The following is a 13,117-nucleotide window of genomic DNA, read 5'->3' as shown; positions in this document are numbered from 1 at the left end:
TTTGGTTGCTCCTTTTTTTTTTTTTTTTTTTTTTTTTTTAAATCATGGGATCTTGGAAAATAAGTCACATCCTAGAAACGTGGATATGATGAATTCTGGGCCCTTCCGTTGTAAGCCTGGAGAGAACAGTGTCTGTGCAGATGCCCATGAGGAGAGTTAAGGACGGGGATGGCAGTTATCCCATTCCCTTAAAGAAAAGCTCTTACAATTAAAAAGAATTTATATTTGCATAAAAACACTCAGAAAAGTAGCTTTGTTAGCTCTTTTGTTTGAAGTAATTTTTAGGCTGATCTTGCAGTTGAAAATATTTAATTACTGGGTTGTTTTGTTTTTGTTTTTTTTTTTCTTGTCATGGTTCATGAATTTTGCAGCCACTCCTTTTCCTGACTAATTAAACTGAGCAGTTGTCTGTTGCTACAACTTCTGCCAAACAGCCATTATTGTTGAGTAGTAAAATAAAGAAAAACAACACTAGTCACCGAAATTTGTTATATCCTAAAATACAAAATAAATAAATAAAATAGAGCCCAATTGGCATATTAGTTCCATTCCTGGGTGTGGGTTTAATTATTTAAACCTACAAAATCAAGTGCTCTGCTTCTGACTAACCATAAATGGGTATGCTGACAGTGTGAAATGTACATTTATTTTCTCTCCTTTTGGGGGCTGCTAGTCCTGTCACACCTTCTGCGCTGGCTGAGCTTCTCAACTTGCTGGACAGAAAAGCAATCTCTTCATCAGCAGCTAAACAGGTATGTATGTCCACACTTCCTAAAGTTTCTGACTGCTCTGCTCTCCCAATAAATGTTGTATGCCAATTGCCATCACTAAGTGAATTTCATAATTGAAGAATTAAATGCTTGCATGTGCTGTTTTTCTACTGAAAAGGTAGAAACATTTCATTTAGCAAAGGGAAAAAAGCTGGTATGTGCAGTCTAGGTTATATGCTTCTCATCTTCCTAACCAGGGGAGTAGTTACTGCTTGGTTTTGCCTGGAATGTTTTCCAAACACGTATTTATGTGAAAGTCAGGACTGCAGCTTGTGGGGGCGTCAGAGCATGTGCACGGCCCCTGCACCCTCAAAGCCAAGACGGGGGGGCAGCTTTGGTGGCGCTCCCTGACTCTCTGGTCCTCCTCCATCCTCCACAGCCTCGCAGCCAGTGCTAGGGGCTTACTGCTCTTCGTTGCCTGATTGCCCCCTAAAATTCAGTCTCCTGGCAAGGAGGATAAGGTCATTCGACAGATACAGTGTCCTCCTCTTGTGCAGTGTCTGTACACTGAGAAAAACAGCAGTGGCTTCAGAGGTGGCCTCTGCTTCATCTCCCTCCACCTGAGAGTCGGAGGTGGGCAAGAGACTTTGGAATCCAGAAAACTCTTAGAAACAAGTACCCAAGGGATAAAGAACACCAAGCCGGCTGCCTGATCTCAGCTTTGGATATTGAAGCCATCAGTGCTTCAGCCAGAAACGTAACGTGCCTTTAATGGTGCCTTTTGCATTTAATATTTATGCACATCAACAGTAGTGACTGGTACGAAGTGAGGCTTTGGAAAAGCAGCTGCTTTTGGCTAATTATAAGGCACTATGGAGTGTGAACCCAGCTCTGCACAGTGAAACTGGAGACAGAACGAACAAAGGTTCTGTTTACCCGCCACCCAGTGAGGCTGTCGGTTGCAGGGACCTTGGCACATGTAGGAGAGGATTTTGGTTGCTTGGATGTCAGAATACAAATGTTTATGACAGTGCTCGGCAGTAACAGAAACAGTAGATGGCCTGAGGGCAGAAGAAAGCTCTCTCTATATATACATAAGAGTAAATGAATTGTAGCATTTGAAATGAAAGGGGAAAAAATTTCTCTTTCTCACTCATCCTGCCCCACCAGGGAGTGGGAGGAGACAGGGAAGGATGGACAGAGGGAGGGAGAGAGGAAGGAAGGAAGGAAGGAAGGAAGGAAGGGAGGGAGGGAGGGAGGGAGGGAGGGAGGGATAAAGTATTAGAAATAGGGGTTGATTGTCCTAAGGTGTTAGAGTTTTTTATTTTTATTTTTATTTTTTTAAAAGATTTTATTCATTTATTCATGAGAAACACAGAGAGAAAGAGAGAGAGAGAGAGAGGCAGAGACACAGGCAGAGGGAGAAGCAGGCTCCATGCAGGGAGCCCGACATGGGACTCGATCCCGGGTCTTCAGGATCAGGCCCTGGGCTGAAAGACGGCGCTAAACTACTGAGCCACCAGGGCTGCCCAGGTGTTAGAGTTTTTTAAAAAGAAATTTCAAACTAGAGGGAACTCACTGGTATGCTAGGTTGTTTCTAGTTTTGTTTCTGAAGTATTGCTTTCAGTTTAGTTATGATTCTGTGACACAAAGAGAAATTATCTTTAAAATTTTTTTTTAATTTTAATTTTTTAAAAGATTTTTATTTATTTGAGAAAGTAAGACAGAGAGCATGTATGCAGAAGCATAAGGGAAGGGCAGAGGGAGAAGCTGACTCCCTACCAAGCAGGGAGGCTGATGTGGGGCTTGATCCCAGGAACCTAGAGTCACGACCTGAGCCAAAGGCAGACACTTAATCAACTGAGCCACCCAGGCACCCCAAAAGAGAAATTGTCTTAACAGCTGGCAAAAGGCATTCAGCTGTCCCTTTTTCTGTGGATAAAATAGTGCTGTGGGTTGTCTGGGGCTCTGAATGTCAGGTGAAAGAATGTGGGAAAAAAGAAATATGAGGGATACCTGGGTGGCTCCTGGGATCAAGTCCCACATCGGGCTTCCTGCATGGAACCTGCTGCTCCCTCTGCCTATGTCTCTCTCTCTCTCTCTGTGTCTCTCATGAATAAATAAATCTTTAAAAAAAAATCTGAGATTGCACCTCTGAAGTCCCATATGTGTTATGTGTATATGGGGTTTTTTGTTATCTCTAAAATAAAAGCTCTTTCTACTGTAAAAAAAAAAAAAAAAAAAAAAAAAAAAAGGGAAGGAAGGAGGAAGGAAGCCTAGTAGAGTGAATATGATTGGTTCAATGGGAAGAAATGGAAAATGCTAGGTAATTAATGCTGACAGCTGGTTCAGATATAGCTAGGGCCACCTTTGGGTTCTATCAACTTCCAGCATGTTCAAAGGAAGCAGGATGAATCCTGGCTGCTGTGAGGTAATCTAACTAAAATTAAAGTCTGATTAGAAAGGTGTTCGATGTATGCCGGCATAAATCTCCTGTATACACTATTCCCTTGGGAGTTTTGCTTTTTTAACTTTTCTACTTTGTTTCCTGTTTTTAAGAAAATCACTTACTGATTTTCTGGTGGAAAAAAAAGTCATATTCATTATAAAGAATTTAGCGCAGAAAACTACAAACATCTTCAGATCCTACCACCTTGAAAGCACTACCATTAATACCGGGTGAACACCATCCCAGGTATCCTTCACGCACGTGTAATTAGAAGAATAGATTGATGAGATGGACAAGACACGAGGTTAGAAATGAAGACGTTAGAAAGTAAGAGGTTATAGTCTGTTTTTTTTTTTTTAGTTTATTTCTTTATGAAGTGGACAGTTCATTGTTTTTAGTATATTCACAAAGCTGTGCAGCCATCACTACTGTCTAATTCCAGAACATTCTCATCACATCGAAAAATAAGCCATTAGCAGTCACTCCCCACTAACTCCATTCCCTCGGTTACCACTAATCTACTTTCTGTCTCTTTGGATTTGCTGACCATTTGATGTAAATGAACTTCTACAACATGTAGCCCTTTATGTCTGGCCTCTTTACTTAATGTGATACTTTCAAAATCCATCCATATTGTAGCTCATGCCAGTACTTCATTTCTATTTTAGGCTAAAGAATATTCCATTGTAAATAGATGCCACATTTTGTCTATCCATTAGTCAGTAAATGGACATTTGAGTTGTTTCTAGCTTTTGGTTCTTTTTTTTTTTTTTTAAGATTTTATTTATTTATTTATTCATGAAAGACACAGAGAGAGGCAGAGGGAGAAGCAGGCTTCACACAGGCAGCCTGATGTGGGACTCGATCCCAGGACTTCAGGATCACGCCCTGGGCCGAAGGCAGGTGCTCAACCACTCAGCCACCTGGGCATCCCTAGTTTTTGGCTCTTATGAAGATGCTGCTTTGAACATTTGTGTTCAGATGTTTTGGTTTGAGCATATGTTTTCAAGGTTCTTGGGTACAGAGAATGGAATTTCTGGGTCATATGGTAATTATACATTGAACGTTTTGAGGAGCTGCCCATTTTCCAAACTGGCTGCACCCACCACTAACATTCCCACCAGCAATGTACGAGAGTTCCAGTTTCCCCATATCCTCGCCATCCTAGTAGGTATAAAGTGTATCTCACTGTGGACTTGATTTGCATTTCCCTAATGACTAACTACATTGAGCATCTTTTTGTGTCTTTTATAGTGTACTCTTCTTAAAAGAAAAACGTTACAGTTAATTTTTACTAAATTTAACAAAAGAATCCAAGTAGGCCTTGGGTTTGAGAAACCCTGTGAGCCAGAGGGTACTCAAGCAGAGCAGAAAAATCTCTGCTTCCACTCCTTATAGGTGTTTCCCTCTGACAGAACTGGAAGAGGGGGATCCCTGGGTGGCGCAGCGGTTTGGCGCCTGCCTTTGGCCCAGGGCGTGATCCTGGAGACCCGGGATCGAATCCCACGTCGGGCTCCCGGTGCATGGAGCCTGCTTCTCCCTCTGCCTGTGTCTCTGCCTCTCTCTCTCTCTCTGTGTGACTATCATAAATAAATAAAAATTAAAAAAAAAAATAAAAAAGAACTGGAAGAGGTTCCGGTAGTGATTAGATGACCAGGAGATGAGGAAAAAAGTTGACCAAGTAACTGGCTCCTAAGGATGACACATTCATAGAAAGAATCATCCTATCCTTAGAACATTCTGAATTCCGGGGCACCTGGGTGGCTTAGTCTGTTGAGCATCTGCCTTTAGCTTGGGTTGTGATCCTGGGGTCCTGGGGTCGAGCCCTGAGTCGAGCTCTCTGCTCAGCAGAGAGCCTGCTTCTCCCTCTGCCTCTGCTGCAATCCCTGCTTGTGCACACATATTCTCTTTCTCTCTCAAATAAATAAATAAAAATCTTTTTTAAAAATTCTGAATTCCAAAGAATTTCCCACTTTGTCTAACTTATTATTATTAATCCATCTCTCTGCCTTACATCATCCCCCATTATTTCATCCCTTACACTCTTCACTGCTCCTTCCTCGCAGGTGTTCTGGCAATGCTTCTGAGATTTACAAACCGCATCCCTTTGGCGCCCTAGAGGCCAGGGGTTGCTACCATGAAGCACCTCTATTTTCCAGAAATGAAAAAAGATGATTTATCATCATGAGCAACCTCCTGGTAACTGTAGACGGAATCCTCTAGATTTCTGTCACGGGATCCAGTTCTACCTGTGGAAGTCGTGGCTAGCAGCCCCCTCTCCTTCCCTCACCAAGGAGAGGGCTGTCAGAATGGCAGTTCCCCTACAGGACAGCATCCTTGCTGTCCTGAGCCTCTTGTGACTCAGAGGCCCTGGGTGCCTTCCAGACTGCTGGCCAGCCACAGCCCCAAGAGAAATTGTACAGAATGTGTCCCCTTTGGGCACGCCTGAAATAGATGTGGATGATCCACAGTCTCCTGGGAATTGTCCAGTTAGCATTTCTAGTGGAACCAAGCTGGCTTGGGATTCCATAGAGATGGAAATTGAATTTTAACGTATAGGTGTGCCACTTAACCCATTTCCTCTTGTCTACTTTGGGGTCTGCTTTATTTATTTATTTTATTTGCCATAAAATAAAGTCATTTCATTGAATTTTAAAAGATTTGCCTATATCAAATAGGAAACTTTGAAAAACTGCTCAATATAATCTGCAGTATGATTTTTTTTTTTGGCAAATTTTTTTTGCTACTTTTTTTATTGGAATTCAATTTGCCAACATATGGCATAACACCTAGTGCTCATCCCGTCAAGTGCCCCCCTCAGTGCCCATCACCCAGTCACCCCAACCCCCCACCCACCTCACCTTCCACTACCCCTTGTTCATTTCCAGAGTTAGGAGTATCTCATGTTCTGTCTCCCTCACTGATATTTCCCACTCATTTTCTCTCCTTTCCCCTTTATTCCCTTTCACTATTTTTTTATATTCCCCAAATGACTGAGCCCATATAATGTTTGTCCCTCTCCGATTGACTTATTTCACTCAGCATAATACCCTCCAGTTCCATCCACGTTGAAGCAAATGGTGGGTATTTGTCGTTTCTAATGGCTGAGTAATATTCCATTGGGGCCTGCTTTAAAGAGAAATCACCAAGCCCATATGTTCTTCAGTAAAACTGTTACAAAATGATTAGATGTTGTCTTCTCCCTTCCAGCGCTTCAGTTCCTGTGCCCTGCTTCTCTTAAGGGCTTGGGTTGTCGTTTGTGCCTTTCTGGAAGAATGACCTTTCACAAGGCTCACTTGCCTTTGAGCAGAGGGGACCTCCCTTTCTGTAACTGTCACAGCCCCCTCCCTGCCTTCTCCCTTGAACAGGCCTTTCCTCCACACCCTGACTCTGGAAACCTCTGGAAAGGCAAGGGGCCTGCCTGCTTTCCTTCCATCCTTCCTTCCAGATACTTTAAAAATGGTACTAGCTAGAGAAACAGTTGGGTGGTAGTTGAAAGGGTGTGTGAATTCGGTCCCTCAGGAGCTGAAGGCTGAGTTTCTGCCCCAGGTGTCAGAGCTGGCTCTGTGGTCAGCGAGTGACTGGGGCCTCCCAGCTTGCATGACCCCATGCCTTCAGTGGCCACTTAACACAGATGGCCCTCACTACCCCCGGAACCCCTTGCTACAGATGCCTGTCCTGGGTGGGCAGCAGCAGGGCCTGGGAGCTGCCCGCATAGCCAGGAACAATTGCACTTTGATAGTACTTCCCAGGGTGGTGATTAAGCACAGACAAAAACTGAGGATTTATGCTGCAGCACGAAACTGGCAACCCCAGAGGCCATTACGTTTGCGGCAAGAGGGCCAGGGAGCCCTGCAGAGGCTGGCCTGGAGGCCGGCGGCCCCCTCGGGCTCCCCCGCTGCTGGGCTTCAGCCAGGAGTGCATAGTCTGGGTCTGAAACAGGACCCAGCACAGGATTAGTCTACTGCGTTCGGCCCCGGGGGCTGGGGCTGGGCTGCAGTGGCCACTTGACTGATTGGGAAAGTCAATAGGCTGATGTGTTCCAACTGGGGGTGGAGAACACTCCAGACACAGCTCCCTTTTGTTCCTGGAGGCTGCTGAAATGTTCCCTAGCGTCACTCCTTTGTACCCCTGCCCTACCTCGCCCTACTTTCTCAGGGAGCGGCCAGCTCTCTGCGTTTAAAAGTATCCATCCTAGCATTGTCCTGCTTTTCCTCCTGAATGCTGTGGTTTGGCAGTGATCCCCAGGGCTGCCTCACACCACCTCTATTCTGGTGCTTTTGGCCCGGGCAAATCCAGCCGACATTCGAGCCTTGTCGGGTCCCACTGTGTTAGGTGCCAGGAAAGGCTGACCTCCGGGTCATTCTGCGTGGATCCGCTCTGTGCTGTGAGCCGGGGTGGCCGTTGCAGGCCAGGAGAAATGGTGCAGGCCCGGGAGCGGCCTCCTGTGTTTGCCAGGCGTGCCTGTTTCCAGGTCTCTGGGCTTCCCACCTCATTTTCCTGTAGAGAGTCGCTGCATAGATTCTTTGTAGGCAAGTCCTCACAGGTGATTTCCATTTTGAGCCAGCAGATCTGGATCCCTCTTGAGATTTCTACATTCTCTTCCTGAATGTTGAACATGTTAAATGCACATTTTTAGGAGGCCATGCAGAGGAACAAAATAAACACTAGTCAAAGTCTAAATACCTACCAGAGGGATAATTTAATTACATTATGATAAATACACCTGATATTAAATTTTTTTATTAATATATAAAAGTAGTTCTGTCAAAAGTAAAACAAAAGCAGGTCACAAACTGTCCATATGTTATAACTGCAACTATGTTACAAAACAAAGAAAAATATGGGAAGGAAAACACTAAAATACATTTGTTATCTTGAGGGAATGGAAAGTGTAGGTGATGTCTTTTTATCATTTAGATTCCCTTATTTTCTACAGTGAACATGTACTGACTTTTTAAGTGAAGTATAGGTTGCACACAGTATTGGCGTTAATTTCAGGCATATAACTTAGTGATTCAATATTTATATACATTATAAAATGATCACCATAACTCAAATTACCATCTGTTACCAAAGTTACTACAGTATTACTGACTGTGCTCACTATGCTGTAGTTTGAATCCCTGTGATTTGTTTTATACTGTAGGTTTATACCTCTTAATCCCTTTGATATATTACCCACACACACAACACCATTTTGTTCTCTCTGCATCCATTAGTCAGTTTGTTTTTAGATTCTACATATGAAATGAACTCATAGGGTATTTTTATCTCTGACTTATTTCACTTAGCATAATACGTTCTAGGTCCATCTATGTTGTCACAAGTAGCAAGATTTTCTTTTTTATGATTGAGTAATATTTTGTGTGTATATATATATATATATAACATCATCTTTATTCATCTATCAGTAGACATTTGGGTTGCTTCCATATCTTGACTATTGCAAATAGTGTTGCAGTGGACATAGGGGTGTATATATCTTTTTGAATAGATGTTTTCATTGTCTTTGGATAAATACCCAGAAGTGGGATTACTGGATCATATGGTAGTTCTATTTTTAATTTTTTTTTTAATTCATTAGAGACACAGAGGCAGAGACACAGGCAGAGGGAGAAGCAGGCCCCATGCAGGGAGCCCGATGTGGGACTTGATCCCGGGACCCCAGGATTACGCCCTGAGCTGAAGGCAGGCGCTCAACCACTAAGCCACCCAGGCATCCCTATTTTTAATTTTTTGAGGTCCCTCCATACTGTCTTCCACAGTGGCTGCACCGGTTTACATTGCTACCAACAGTTCACGAGGGTTCCATTTTCTCCACGTCCTTGTCAACACTTGTTTCTTGTATTTTTATTTTAGCCATTCTGACAGAAGGTATCTCATTGTGGTTTTGATTTCCATTTCCCTTCAGATTAGTGATATTGAATATCCTTTCATGTGCCTGTTGGCCACCTGTATATCTTCTTTAGAAAAATATCTGTTCAAGCCCTCTGCCCATTTTTAAATTAGATTTTTAGGGTGGGGGCAGGGGAGGGAAACACCTCAGTGGGAAACCCCTGAGTGGCTCAGTGGTTGAGCATCTGCCTTTGGCTCAGGTCGTGATCCTGGGGTCCTGGGATGATAGAATCCCGCATCCGGCTTCCCACAGGGAGCCTGTTTCTCCCTCTGCCTGTGTCTCTCATAAATGATTAGATTAGATTAGATTAGATTAGATAGATAGATAGATAGATAGATAGATAGATAGATAGATAGATAAAATCTTTTTTTTAAAAAAGATTATGGGGGGGGGGTGTTGGTGTTGAGTTGTAGTTCTTTATATATTTTTGGTATTAACCCCCTACCAGATATATCACTTGCAAATATCTTCTCCCATTCAGCAGCTTGCTTTTTCATTTCATTGGTTGGTGTCCTTGACTGTACAAAAGCTTTTTGGTTTAATGTAGTCCCATTTGTTTATGTTTGCTTTCATTTCCCTTGCCTGAAGAGACAAATTCAAAATAACATGGCTAAGACCAGTGTCCAAGATTTTACCATTTATTTTCTTTTAAGAGTTTTATGATTTCAGGTCTTACATCTAGGTCTTTAATCCATTTTGAGCTAGTTTTTGTAAGTGGTATAAGTAAGTGGTCCAGTTTCATTCTTTTGCATGTAGCTGTCCAGTTTTCCCAGCACCATTTATTGAAGAGACTATCGTCTCTGCATTTTATTTCTTGCCACCTCTATCATAGATTGGCCATATCAGTGTAGGTTTATTTCTGGGCTCTGTATTCTATTCTGTTGACCTAGTGTCTGTTTTTGTGTCAGTATCATACTACTATGACTACTGCAGCTTTGGAGTATAGTTTGAAATCAGGGAACATGACAGCTTTATTCTTTCTCAAGCTTGCATTGGCTAGTCAGGGTCTTTTGTGGTTCCATACAAATTTTAGGATTATTTGTTCTAGTTCTGTGAAAAATAACATTGATATTTTAATGGGGATTGTATTGAATCTATCGATTTCTTTAGATAGTATGGACATTTTAACAATATAAATTCTTCCAGTCAATGAGCATGGAATATTATTCCATTTATTTCTATCATCTTTAGTTTATTCCATTAATATTTTATAGTTCTCAGAGTGTAGGTCTTTCTTTCCGTGATTACATTTATTCCTAGGTATGTTACTCTTTTTGATGCCATGATAAATGGGATTGTTTTCTGATATTCTCTTTCTGGTATTTCATTATTATAAAAACACAACCAGCTTCTGTATATTAATTTTATATCCTGCAACCGAATTTATTTATTCTAAAAGTTTTTTGGTGGAGTCTTTAGGGTCTTCTCTGTGTAATAGCATATCATTTAGAAATAGTAATCGTTTTACTTCTCCTTACCCATTTGGATGCCTTTTATTTCTTTTCTGATTGCTAGGACTAAGCTAGGACTTATAGTACTAGGCTGAAGTTAGTGGCCAGAGTGAGCATCCTTGTCTTGTTCCTGATGATGGAGGAAAAGCTTTCAGTTTTTACCATTGAGTCTGTTAGCTTTGGGTTTATCATGTATGGCTTCTAATATGGTAAAGTGTGTTCCCTCTATACCTACTTTGTTGTAAATCTTCATCATAAACAGATGAATTTTGTCAAAAAAGGTTTTCTGGAAAAAAAAAGTTTTTCTGCATCTTTTGAGATTATCACAGGATTTTTATCCTCATTTTGTTAATGTAGTGTATCATGTTGATTGATTTGTGGATATTGACCCATCCTTGCATCCCTGAAATAAATCCCACTTGATCATGGTGTATGATCCTTTTAATGTATTTTTAAATTCAATTTGTTAATATTTGGTTGAAAATTTTTGCATCTATTGTTGATCATGGACATTGGCCTATGATTTTTTTTTTTTTTTTTTTTTTTGTAGTGTCCTCAGTTTTGTTATCAAGGTAATGCTGGTCTTGTACAATGAATTTGAGTGTTCCTTCCTCTTCAGTTTTTTAGAATCCTTTGAGAAATATAGGGATTAACTCTTTTTTTAAATGTTTGGTAGAATTTACCTGTGAACCTATCTAGGCCTGAACTTTTTGTTTGTTAGGAAATTTTGATTACTGATTCAATTTCATTATTAATAATTGGTATTTTCAGATTTTCAACTTCTTCCTCATTCAAATCAGTTCTAAGAATTGATCCATTTTATCTAGATCGTTCAGTTTGTTGGCATATATATAGGCTTTCACAGTATCTTTTGTATTTCTCTGGTATCAGTTATAACTTCTCTTTCATTGCCAAATTTATTTGGGACCTATTTTTTTCTTGATGAGTCTGACTAAAAGTTTGCCAATTTGGATTATCTTTTGAAAGAGACAGCTCTTGGTTTCATTGAATTTTGTGTGTGTATTTGTTTTATGTCTACTCTGATCTTTATTATTTCCTTCCTTTTACTAAGTTTGGGTATTGTTCTTCTTTTTCTAGTTTCTTTAGGTGTAAGTTTAGATTGTTTGAGACTTTTCTTGTTTCTTGAGGTAGGCCTGTATTGCTGTAAACTTTACCTATTAGAACATTTGCCTGTGCTGCATTCCATAGATTTCGGAATGCTAGGTTTCCATTTTCGGTTGTTTCAAGGGAATTTTTTTTAAGTTTCAAATTTAATTTCTTTGTTGACCCATTGTTTATTCAGTAGCATGTTTAGCCTCCACATGTTTGTGTGCTTTCCAGTGTTTTGCTTTTTTTTTTCTTTGAAATCAATATCTAGTTTCACATTATTGTGGTCAGAAAAGATGCTTGATATCAGTCCTCTTAAATTTATTGAGACTTGTTTTGTGGCCTAACATGAGATCTGTCCTGGAGATGTTCCATGTGCACTTGCAAAAAATATCTATTCTGCTGTTTTGAGGTGGTAGGCTCTGTGTTTATCTATTAAGTCCGTCTGGTCTAGTGTGTCATTTAAGACCATTGTTTCCTTATTGATTTTCCGTCTGGATGATCTATCCATTGATGTAAGTGAGGTGTTATAGTCCCCTACTATTATTGTACATTTGACCCTTGAACAATACAGGTTTGAGCTGCACAAATCCACTTATATATATAATTTTTTTCAATATACATTAGAAAGTTTTCGTTTTGTAAACAAAGAATTTCTTTCACTTTGTCTTATTTTTGTTGTAAGACATCTAACAGTGTTTTGTGTAAGACAAGATTGATGTAGGTACTGACATGATTCTTGTGAGCAGACAACTTACAGTATTGATAAGTACAGTATAGAAATGTATTTCTCTTACAATTTTCTTAATATTTTATTTCTTCTGGTTTATTATAAAGATGCAGTATCTCATACATACAACTACAAAATATGCGTTCATCGACTGATGTGTTATCTGGCTTCTGGTCTATAGTAGTTAGTACTTAAGTTTAGTACTTAAGTTAGTAGTACTTAAGTTTTGGGAGAATCAAAAGTTCTGTATGGTTTTTGACTGCACAGCCAATCAGCACCCCTAACTTCCATGTTGTTCAAGAGCCAAATGTATTTTTGTTAGTTACTCCCTTTATGTTAATATTTGCCTTGTGTATTTAAGTCCTCCTGTATTGGGTGCATAGATACAATTGTCCTATCTTCTTGTTGGATTGATCCCTTTATCATTACATAGTGCCCTTTGTTTTGTTTTACAGTCTTTGTTTTAAAAATCTATTTTGTCTGATACAATTATTGGCAACTCCGCTTTCTTTTCATTTCCATTTACATAGAATATCTTTTTTCATCCCTTCACTTTAGTCTTTGTGTGTGTTATGTCTGAAAGGAGTCTCTTGTAAGGCAGCATTTTGGAGTCTTGTTTCTTTTATCCATTCAGCCACCCTGTATCTTTTGAGTGGAGCATTCAGTTCATTTACATTTAAAGTAATTGGTAGGTATGTACTTGTTATCATTTTGCTCATTGTTTCCTGGTTGTTGTAGCTCATCTCTGTTCCTTTCTTCTCTTACTCTCTT

General features: G+C 40.4%; 1 protein-coding gene across 1 annotated transcript in view; it reads left to right on the top strand.

Moving 5' to 3' along the window:
* GATB (glutamyl-tRNA amidotransferase subunit B) overlaps positions 1–13,117 on the top strand; it is a 90,456-nt gene that overhangs the window by 69,928 nt on the left and 7,411 nt on the right. The window contains 1 exon segment of the mRNA XM_038559026.1: positions 674–752. Within this exon segment, the coding sequence (XP_038414954.1) occupies positions 674–752 (79 nt within the window).

The sequence above is a fragment of the Canis lupus genome, chromosome 15 (assembly GCF_011100685.1).
Source record: "Canis lupus familiaris isolate Mischka breed German Shepherd chromosome 15, alternate assembly UU_Cfam_GSD_1.0, whole genome shotgun sequence".
NCBI lineage: Eukaryota > Metazoa > Chordata > Mammalia > Carnivora > Canidae > Canis > Canis lupus.
This window is presented reverse-complemented; position numbering and strand designations above follow the sequence as displayed.